Genomic DNA, 12,106 nt, shown 5'->3' on the forward strand with positions numbered 1-12,106 from the left:
ATTCGAGAATACAATTTCACAATTGCTATCTTCTTAAAATCTTTCTTAGTGAAAGCATTTCCTCACAGTCATTTTCATGAAGGAGAGAATCTTATGACACTTCGATTTTAATGGTGTATGTGTTCCTATCCATGCAAGTTTAAATCGACATAAACTTGTTTGATTTCAATGGAATCCCCGTAAATCCTATGTTTTTAATACTTAATGTGAGTTATTATAACCATGCTATGACCTAGATGGCCTGAAACGACGTTCTTCGGGCGTCGAAAATGTTATGGCATTTGTCACCCCAGACCTGCCGGTCTAGCTGTTGCATGCAGCTATGGTGTGGGTTTGTCAGACCCAATATAGATCTATATACAACTATCACGCTCTCCCTCCAGGAGACTCTGGTTACAATACATGACTGATTTGTAAAGTGAAGCGAATGTCTCACAAAAGTCATTAACGAATTTACATGTAACGTAATAAAAACCCCTTTTTCTATAAATGTACCATTTAGTAATGAGTTTGTTATGTAAATGTATCATAAACTATACCCATTATGGTTTATCCAAAACATTTGTAATGAAAAGGAACCCCATTTTATGTGAGTCAAATGTATAGCAAAAACATAACTATGTTTATCATGCCTTATCTTATATTATTTGTAATGATAAAGGACTCTTACAAATCAGTGAGTATTTTCTTTTATATAAATATTCCACAATAGAAAACATAGGTAAAATATGAAACCATCAAAGATTAACACTTTGCTCAACATGTTACAAATTGTGATGAAAGTTGTAAGCTGTCAACTTGTTTTTAACATTTCTGCGCCGTTTTGGAAATATCACAAAAAAATCATACGAAGTCGCAAACTGAACCCGTAAACTCTGAGAGTTTAGAAAATGTGTCTAGTTTTTTCATAACTTTTATCATGACTTTTAGATGTCTCCAACTTGTGTGAAAATGTCCATATTCACATACTGGTCCGGATTCGTAACTACAGTGATAGGCAGTTTTGTAAAAATCGCCAAAAATTGTAGAAAAAAATCGTATGAACATGTGAAAATAGTCATTTTAAAGGTATAAACCTGAACTATTTTCATATAATACAGTTTTGAAAACTAAAATGTTTAAGTTGACCAAAACAGTCCGTGAATGGAGTTAAACTTTTCTGATGAAAGTTGTTGGATGAGTTTAGTTATGTTCTTGGTGTTTTAACTTATATCCCCCTTAAAGCTTGCGAAAAACATGAAAACATAGGGGTATGAACTCACCTTATGTGTTCTTAGTGGATGGATGTTGAAGAAGAGGAGTGTTCTACCCAAGAACACTTAGGAGAATGCCTTAAAGATTCGAGAATCTAACACAAATATGATGGAGTTTAGGTAAGGAGTCTATGATTTGAGTTAAAAGGAAGTATAGTAATCATATGAAAGATGATGATACTTACCAAATGAAGAAGAAAAGTCTTGGAAAAAGCCTTGGAAATCTCGGACTTGAAAGAGAGAAATTGAGAGAAAAGTGTTTGCTCTTTGGGTGGAAATGAGAGAAATGAGTGAAAATGAGGAGAGAGGGTGAGTTTCCAGCTCTTAGAACAAGATTATGGTTAGGAAATGAGTGGGAAAGGACTATGAACTGACTAGGGATGGTGGGGTGTGTGGGCTGGTCATAGAGTGGGTATGGGTGGTTGCTTGTGTCATAAACTAAAGAAAAGTCAACACTCCACCTCTAGTACTTCACCCACTCTCCTTGGATAAGATTTATCCCAAAAAATGTGATTAATTAATAAATACGGGGACTTATATGTTAAAATAAAGTTTTGGGTGAAAATCCCGCGTTAAAATAATTAAAAACGGTCCTAAAATGCTAAAAATATTGAAAACCGGGCAAAAATTGTCAATTTCCAAAATTCTGGGCCGGAGGTTTGGTCCCAACTCTTAGAACCGAAAGTAGATGGGTGAACTGAGAGTAGGGTTCGGTCTTGGAAGAGGAACCTAGAAAAGGGAAAGGAGAACCGATGGTGTGAAGGAGGGAAAGGAGCAGGAAGTGAGGCTCGGTCTCGGCTGGCGATGAGGCTCGGTCTCGGCTGAGAAGGGTCGTCTCTCGGACCGAAGGTGCGAAGGGAAGGGCCGAAGGCGAGGCTCGGTCCTAGGTGAGGTTCGGTTCAGGCGAGTTTAGGTTCAGGCGAGGCTCGGTTCAGGAGAGTTTCAGTCCTAAGAGGTTTCGGTTCTCAGGAGGTTTCGGTCCTAAGAGGTTTCGGTTATCAGGAGTAGTTTCGGGTCCTTAAGGCTAGTTTACTTGTTTTACTCCGTTTTAAGTGGTTTTTGACCTAGTTAAGGGTCAGGATGACCCGAATGATTAACAAAAGTTACGAGAACTTTTGAGAGAGATTTGGGAGAGATTTTAAATAGAGAGAGATAGAGTGAAAGAGATTGGGAGAGGCTTCTTTTGTGACCTTTTTGAGTGCTCGACTTCACAACACAAGTTCCGTAAGCCCTGTTAAGCCATGTTTAAGGATTTTACACACTCCCGATGAGTATGCAACATTGTTTTATCGGTTTGGTTCATTACTTACCACAGTTTTAGGTTAAGGAAATATAGATATATGAACTTTTCAATTGGTGATTTCTCATTAGAATATCGAGTTGCACAGTAATTACGTAACGTAAACCCTAGTATACAAGGGTTAACTGAGTTGACTGGTTTGATTTGTTGACTTTGTTTGACTTTGACTTGACCAGAATTTGACAGTTGTCACAGGTCATCACCATGTTGAAAATTTACAGCTAACATGTCAAAAATCAAATTATGATGTTAACACACTATACACTCAACTACCCACTCCCTAGAATCCTATGACTTCCATAATACTCATACGGATCTTGTGCTTTCGGTAGTATAGGCCCATACTACCTTCCGTACCTCTTTGTATTTGTCTCAAGAATCATCCCTAATTCCAAGTCACTAAACTCAAACTATCAACAAGTCACATATAGCCATTCGGGTTATCAACGACATCGACCTACCAACAGCTCATGTACACGCATACAACATATTATATAAGTAACACAGTGAGAAAAGTCACCTTACAGACAAAGCAGAAACCTCTAAAACTCAAAAAACGCAAAGGCAAGCACAACAACCACCAAAACAGGTATTCAAAGGTCAAACTCAGACTATTACCTAAAACCTAATGTTTGACCAAAGGTCAACCTTATACAATAGGTAACAATTAAAGTCAACATGTGAGTCATCGTGTTGAATAAAAATTCATTGCAGGTAGTCTTATATTTCCTCTATGAGTTTTGTTATTAGTAAATTGCGTTCATGAACCGATAGCATGTGGATGGATTCTGGAATATCAATATTGACTACATTCCAATGAATGTTAAGGAAATAGGGTTTTGCCAATATCTCATGACCATGGTTGTAGAACTCGTTACTTGGTACCTGCTCGGCTGCCTACCAAGTAGCGAGTACCCGAGAGTACTCGGGGAGTACTTGGATTCGATAATTCATGTAGAAATATTTTTAGGGAACTTATATATATGTCAAAATCATAACTTAATATCTTAATTTGATTGAAATATATAACAAAATTAGATTCACGTGAATACATAAAAAAATGAAAAACACATAATGGTCTCACTTCATGAATAATTACTGAAAATTTAAGATATATGTGTAGTAATAATCACATGTTTGTGTGTGTTAAAGAACAAATCGTTAAGTATATTATACATATTAAATCACCGAGTTAACCGGGTTTGATAACACTGCTCAGTTCAGTAAGGGGCCGATCAGGGAGTACTCGAGATTCTGTAACTCGTCTCAGTAAGGGGCCAAGTAGCGAGTAATCGGAGGATTAAACGGACAAATTGGCGAGTTTTATAACACTACTCATGACCGATGTAGGCAAGAAACACACATGCGGAAGGGGGTAGCCAAAAAAATGTTTGTTTAAAATCAGATAAAGTATATGATTTTCATATGCCATAATAAAAGTTCTAATGTTATGTTTTGACTAACTCTTGTGTGCACATGCAATAACACACTCTTACAACAAAACCCATGATAAGAATCACATAATTCCTGACCTATGGAAAAAGTTATCACATCGTCTATATTGGTTATGAACAATACTTCCCTAGAGTCTCTAAGATCTTCCTTCAACCTCATCAAGAACCACGTATAAAACTTGACATTATTTTCCACGACTAGACATAATGCTATAGACATAGTCTCATTGTTTCTGTCCATAGAAACCACTATGAACATTGTCTATAAGACAGTCTCCTCTGAGAAGGACACTACATATAAAGATGACAGACATAAAGCGACCTATGAATGTATGATGCTGATTATTTTTTGGGCAAAATAAAACAAGTCGTTAAAGCATTAGAAAATTTAAATAAATAATTAAAATTTGTAACAAAATTATCTTACTACACATATAATAACCACAAAACAATGTTGAAAACGATCCATAATATTAGTTTTGATGTTGGTGTAACTATGGGGGTTTGCTTTCCTAATGTTAATGTTATGCGGGTAAACATGCAACTTGGCAAAGTTTTTTTTCATGATTGTTGTTTGAGAAACTCATTTTAAGTGGTTATAACACAACATAATTACATGTTTTGGTTGTAAGTAAAACTAAATTGGAATATACATGTTTATATAATTAATGTGTGTCGGGCTGTCAGTCGATATGTACAGTTTTGACTAGGGTGGTCCCAAATTGACAATGTCATTCTGGAATATATGACTATAATTAAATCCATATCTACCACGTCTGTCCGGAATACATAGTACTTCTCAAGAATTACTTATTCCAGAGAAGGTGATCATTTAAAAAAAAAAAATAAACGTTGGTTATTTTTATTATAGAACTCATTATAATGGTTACTTTACTTAATTTCTCTAAATACTTTTGTTGACTTATATTAGAAAGTTTGATATAGTGAGCGGATTTTTTAGGGATTTCATCAACCGATTGGGTCCGTTTTGGTCCCTAAAACTGAAGCTAACCAACCCATGCACATTTCTACTTAGACATAGCTCCTTTTGTGTGCCATGACATAGCTCCCTTTGTGTGTCATGGACCTTACTTTTCCAAATAATTCAAATATGCTTGAACTTATGAAATAACTAATATTTCTTCACTCCTCCACTTGCTCTAACAATTATAAATTTATTTTGTAGTGGAGGTTGAGCTTTTGTTATCAGAATCAATTTGTATTATTGTATAGACAAATTTTGGTGAAGCATTATTCACTCAAACCATAAACCACAAGTCTATTCGAAACCTTAGACTCAAACCATTAATGAATATAGGTAATCTTACCAAAGCATAATTCGCTTGAACAATCTAGTATTATGTTCTCATACTAAACCAAAAACCAAACTAATCAATCTTTGTTAACATCTATTCACTGAATTCTAATATAAGATCATAAAGCTTATACATATAACCCTAGTAGAGCTGACAATGAGTCGATCTGTATTAGGTTCGGGTTTAACTCATTTATTACATGAGTTGAAAATTTCAACCTAACTCAACCTCTTTAGGTAAATGGGTTGATATTTCAATCCAACCCAACTTTTTAGATAAATTGATTGTTGCCGGGTTTATCCGTTTATGTAGTCATAATCCAACTTATTAAGTAAATTGGTTAAATTTGAGTTGACCCATTTAAAATAAAAACAAATAAATAAATTAATTAAAGATTACACCATTTAAATTAGTAATAGACTTAAATAAAATTTCGAAGTATGTCAAAAACACAATTCCAATTCACATAAATTAAGAAATTGTTCAAATAACATTAAATATATGTAATTTCTAAGTGATGTTTTAGAGTTGCTAGTGTTGTCGGTGCCAAGAAAAAATATAGGAATTATGATTCTATTTTTTTAAAACATAAATAATAATATGAACATTGTAATTTATAAACTAATAATTAGATTAAAACATGATAATATTTAAATAATTATTAGATTAAATATAAAATTATAAATTAAAATTAAATGAGTTGGTGGGTTGAAAATGAGTTTTTTACCTGATTCAACCGATTTAATTAAATGAATTAGACATATTGATCTATTTAACTTAACTGGGTTGAAAATCTCAACCCAACCTGCTAATTTGGGTTGGGTTCGGGTTGGTGGGTTGGATTGATTTTTGCGAGCTCTAAACCGTAGCTTATTCGACCTAAACTCATATAAGTTGTTCCTACCAATTAAACTGAAACCTAACTTTTAACATGAATCTTGGTGCTAACACATGATAACACAATTAAATCTAATAAACTCATACTCACATGAGTTCGATCATTTTACAACCCACCTACATGGATTACAGAAGATGTAATCAAATCTTTTAAAACTGAAAAATACAACACAGGAGGAAGTTGGTATCGAATAATAAATGCATGGGGCTCGCTGGAAGGAGTCTTGAATGTAACGAAGATAGGAAACTAGCATGAATACTTGACAATGAAAAGATGGGGTCGGGGGTTTTGTTGGTTACTTACCAATTAGATTTTAATATTAATTTAAAAAAAAAAAAAAAAAAAAAAAAAAAAAAAAAAAAAAAAAAAACATGAATAAAATAAGTGGATTGGAAGACATATATGATTGATTGATAATGATATGTATAAGTAAACAAAAGCAAGTGTGTTGCCCCTTATATGTATTGAATTACTTTACCCTTAACATATTTCAAAAGGCAATTGATTATATACCACGAGAAAAATATGGACAAAAATTGCTGACTTTTCGTTTAAACCAATACATATCGAATTTAATTACATATAAGTAATATATTTATTACCATCTGTATCCATACATTTACTAATTGCTATACAATATAACCCACGATTTCAACATTGAGCTTAAGACCATATGTATGTATATATAAAGAACCAAAGAAATGAAGCATTTTTTTCATCACTAATCTTCTCCTTACTTGAATATAACTTGAAGATTCACATAATCTCCTCCTATAATATTTATACATCCATCATATATATATATATATATATATATATATATATATATATATATATATATATATATATATATATATATATATATATATATATGTCTCCAAACCTATTAAGCTTCCAGCAACTTTGCTGCCAGATGCTCTTGACTTTGTGACACCTGTAAATCCTTCAATACCTTATCACATAGCTGCATAAACACAAACACACACTTGTATTAAATACTGATTAACTAACTCAAATCATAATGGAATGCATGTTTTTGAGGATGAATTAGCGAGTACCTGTCTATATACACTACTCTCCCCGCTGTTTTTTCTTAATTCAACTACATACAAACACGGGTTTATTTCAAACACCTGCAAATTAAAAAAAAAAAATCATTAGAAAAAAAAAAAAAAAAAAGAGGAAAAGGAGGTGAGGTTGTTTAAGTTGAAATTAAGTTTAATTTGAGCGTTTACTTCTGCTGTAACGGATAAATTACAAGGCTTCCTCTGCCCGTTGTGATCTTCTAACACCTTCAACTAAAAACACGAATCAAAATTTCAGCAAAAATGTAAAAAGTTTATATAATTTCTTTCTCCTGTTTTTATTTTGTAAATTTGAACATTAAATCACATTTATTTGGCTTAACCCTTTTAAGTCATTATGTACATATTAAGTACCTTTCCATTTCTTTTTTGAACTACAAATCCCATCTGTGATACTGTATCTTCGATTTTTCCTAACAACTTTCTTGGAGAACATGTGGATGTAAACCTCACAGTTCTCTCCGATACATCCTGAAATAGAAAAAAAAAAATTAACATATAAAGATTAATTCTGCTAATTAAAAATAGTGAAAAAGAATCTGATAGAATCGTTTACCTCTTTCTCAAAGAACCCAGAGAGATCCAGACAAGATGACATTCCAATGAGTTCAAAAGCATTGATATGAGTAGGTGATTCGGGATCTTTTTCTGAATCTGTTGGCTGAAACAAGTCAACAACCATAAAAAGTTAAAAAAAAGATTAATAATTTATTATTCCAAAATGGTCTTTGAAATTTTTAATTGCTTACAGCTTCATGTAAAGATAAAACTTCAACTTCAACAGGTACTACATCATCTTCCTCTTCATCAAGAATCGCAGGAGTATAATCCTGTTTAAACCATTCGTCTGCTTTGATTTCTGCTATTGTTATCCTTGTTTTAGGGTTTGGATCAAGAATTCTCTTTATCAAATTCTTTGCCCCTGAAGGTAACCATTTCGGCATTTGCACATCCCCTTTGAAAATCTGCAAATACGTACCCTTTTCTTTAATTATAAACTTGAAAACATCCAATTTAATAATTTTGTTTGTTTGTTTGTTTGAATACCTTTTGATAAAGAACTGCAAGATTTCTATCATCAAATGGGAGATAACCGGTTAGGATTACATATAAAATGACCCCACATGACCATGTATCTGACGTGGCGCCATCGTACCCTCTGTTGGAAAGAATCTCGGGAGCAACATAGTTAGGACTTCCACAAGTCGTATGTAGTAGCCCATCATCCTAATACATCACAAACATAAAAAAAATAAATCATAATTTCCCATTTTTATGTGTAGTGTAACAAAAAAGTAGTCTAGAGTGATTTTGAGACAAAATACCCTTAAATGTTGGGGCAGTGCACTAAGGCCAAAATCTGATATTTTGATGCTTCCTTTTGCATCGACAAGAACATTCTCGAGCTGCAGTTTCTCAAAGCAGCATTTTATCAGTCCTATTATATACATATATATATGTATACGTAAAAACATCAATACACCATGACCGTTTTTAATTAGGATCTTGATGTTATTATAGTAGAACAAAATAAAAAAATAAAAATGAATTGACCGACCTTTAAGTCACGGTGATAAACGCCTTTATCATGACAATAACTGACCCCATCAATCAACTGTTGGAAAAACTTCCGCCCATTTGATTCGGGCAATTTACCTTTTGATGCCTGTAATAATTTGAAATTTTGTAAGACTTGATTTTGTGATGTAAGAGTATCTTTTATAAGCTGAAAAGCAGATGCTTTCTTACAATTGTATCGAATAGTTCGCCTCCATTTACGTATTCAAGAATCATGTAAATCTTGGTTTTGCTTGCCAAAACCTGCATCACAAAGTTATTTCATGTAAAACCCAGAAAAAGTAATAATAATAATATTAACTAATAATAAAGATAACAGAATGGATGACATATGCACATATGCCCTTTTGAGAACTTGATATATCTTAAGTAATTGGTAAACTAGGATTAGAAGTTAGGTTTAACCACTATTAACAGTCCAGTCCACCAACACCAAATTATTGGAACGTATTGATTATTAATATTCATAGAAAACGATGTCTTCTTCATAAAATTATTTAATTTTAAAAATTAATCCATAACTTTCTCTGACCCACCACCCCTCAATTACTTCCTTCTTATCTTGATCTTGATCCATTCAATAGGAAACCCAGTTTTCGATATTTCTTTGAAGGGTATAAAAAATTAAAGATAAGCAATCGTGACCAAGAACGTTTCTTTTCATGATCCGATATTTCATGAAAATTAATAATAATAAACTAAAGAAGAAGAAGAAGAAGAAGAAGAAGAAGAAGATTTATGGTTAGAAAGGCACCTCGTGTAATCGAACAACATTAGGATGTTTGAGGATCTTCAATGTGGCAATCTCCCTTTTTATCTGCAACAAGTCAATAGTATACATATCAGAATAGATTCAACTCAAATTTGAAGATTATTCTCCAAGTATTCAAACACATTCCAAATCAAAAATCACAACTCATAGCCGACTAAATTATAATGAAACATCAATTCAGTTTCACTAGATAGAAGATGGAAGTGTAACGGAATGGAATTGATTATTATACCTGATCTGAGAAGTTGAGGTTTTTGATACGGGTTTTTTCAAGGATTTTCACAGCAAAAGGGTGTCCAGTTTGAACGTCTTTAGCGAATTTAACTTTCCCAAAATTGCCTTCACCAAGTGTTCTTCCGATCTCGTATTTCCCCAATTGCAATTGCGTTCCCTCTTCTCCTCCACTCTTCTTTCTCCCAACTAATACCATTTGTTTCTTTTCCTCAATTATCAATCAAACAATAAACGAATAAACACGAATATGAATTGATTTGAGAGACAGGTGTATTATGTGCTTTGCTCTGCTCTAATGAGAAAAAATATTTCTGTATTTAAAACGGTTGTTTGGTGGGTGTATATATATATACATGGCCATATATGTAATGTAACTATTGGATTTCTCCAAAAAAAAAAAAAAATCTTTATATTAATTTTCTAATAATTATTAAATAGAAATAAAATAAGATAATAATGAAAAGGCTTGAGAGAACGACAATTATAGATTCAAGGAAAGTCTTCCAATAATATTTCAAGAAACACGTTGATGATCAGATAATATTACCAACACGCCATTGGAAGTTTCAGTTTTCAGTTAAGTATTTTTAATTAACAAGTTGAAATTGGAATACTTTATTGTTTTTCAAATTAATATTTGTCATAAACAGGTGTACTATATTTTGAAGATTTTATTGTGTTTTTAAATTATTAATTGTGTAAACAGATATACTACCAAACGATAGTGCCTTCAACGTTGTACCCTTATCTAAGCTTTATAATTCATTGATGGTAGATGCCTGCTTAACTTAAATCCAATGTAATCTAACTTATTTATTTATTTATTTATTTATTTTTAATTTATTTTTATTTTTTTATTTATAAACATAAATTTTATTTAAGATATAGAAACTATGTTTTTTTTTTATTCTTCAAAGATAGCTAAATAACATATGTATGTATACTTTTATGATTTAAGACATCTAGACAAGTACTTTGTCTTCTTTATCTATGTGATAATAAACGTAGATTTTTATTCACAGTAACAAGGTACATTCAAATTTTATATAGCCTTAGCTAAAACTTTGTCAAATGACACATCACATGCCCACATATATTGAGATCTTAAATATCAGTATATAAAAAATCTTCAATTTCAAGCAATAGATTTTTTCATTAACGTCAGTGCTTCTTCTTCAAGGTATTGCTATAATAAAATATAGTAGATTTCACATCATCAAGAATGAAAAGAACTCGGTGGTTTTTTGTTCTCAACAATGGTTGCTTAACCCACATCAAGGAAAATAATGAAGTTAGTGTCCACATAGAGTCGTATAGTCCCGAATCCAAGTTTGACAATCACAATTGTCCAGTTTAACTAATGTGACAAATTTAATGAGTATGAAAGATTTGGTTATCCGGTGGAGTTGTCCATAATAATGCGAAAAGCAAAAATTTTAAAAACACGGTAGTCAATGTATCAAAATTGTTAACTATGAGTTTTCATATTCTGAAAACATTCTATAAGCATATCATTGCTTCGTTGCTAGTAGTAACTAACACATTTATTTATTTTTTGTTAATACTAAGATTTTTTTTTTTTTTTTCTCATTGCTTTTTTTTCAAATTCCATATTATATCTTTTTTAATTTTGTTATCTTAATGTAATAAAATTTCCAGATATATTTTGATATTTATAAATAAGATCTTTTGTTTCTTAAACACTTCATTATACAATTATATATTAATGTGGTTTAATTTGGAAATCGTAATTATAGCTATCTATTAATTATAAAGATGTCCATAAAAAAATCTAAGAGTGTCCATTTAAAGTAGTTTAATACCCGTTCAGTGAACAAGTTAACTGATATATAAATAATAATTAATTGTTTGTATAATATAATTGTTTATATAGTTCATGATGCATTACATGGTGTCAAATAAACAATATTTACTTGAAATGTGGATGTAACAACAATGAACCGATTTTACTTTATCTTGTAGCATTATGCTTTCATTTGTTCCTATTATAGCATTTTACTTTGACAAATCTACCCGATTATAGTAACATTCAAATAAAGTTGTTTATTTTTTTAGCAGACACTGCATTGGGAAAAATATACATTTAGTGATGTGTCTATTATACCATCCTACTTTCAAGTACATAATTATTTTTTTCGAAAATTTTAAACTTAAATATAGTACTTACAAAAAAAACCAAATGATTGTAGTTTTTA

At 31.8% G+C, this 12,106-nt stretch overlaps 1 protein-coding gene across 1 annotated transcript; it reads right to left on the reverse strand.

The window, feature by feature from the left end:
- Positions 1-6,747: 6,747 nt before the first annotated feature.
- Positions 6,748-10,223, reverse strand: CIPK1 (CBL-interacting protein kinase 1). Its single transcript, XM_078959780.1, has 13 exons — positions 9,889-10,223; positions 9,639-9,701; positions 9,056-9,127; positions 8,865-8,972; positions 8,632-8,712; positions 8,354-8,533; positions 8,056-8,271; positions 7,863-7,967; positions 7,661-7,777; positions 7,457-7,519; positions 7,280-7,354; positions 7,105-7,185; positions 6,748-6,992 (listed from the first exon to the last, which is right to left on the reverse strand). Exons 1-12 carry the CDS (start codon positions 10,084-10,086, stop codon positions 7,108-7,110), a joined length of 1,356 nt encoding a protein of 451 aa, XP_078815906.1. The 5' UTR covers positions 10,087-10,223; the 3' UTR covers positions 6,748-6,992; positions 7,105-7,107.
- Between the last annotated feature and the right edge of the window lie 1,883 nt (positions 10,224-12,106).

The sequence above is a fragment of the Lactuca saligna genome, chromosome 6 (genome assembly GCF_052625555.1).
Source record: "Lactuca saligna cultivar CGN05327 chromosome 6, ASM5262555v1, whole genome shotgun sequence".
Lineage (NCBI taxonomy): Eukaryota > Viridiplantae > Streptophyta > Magnoliopsida > Asterales > Asteraceae > Lactuca > Lactuca saligna.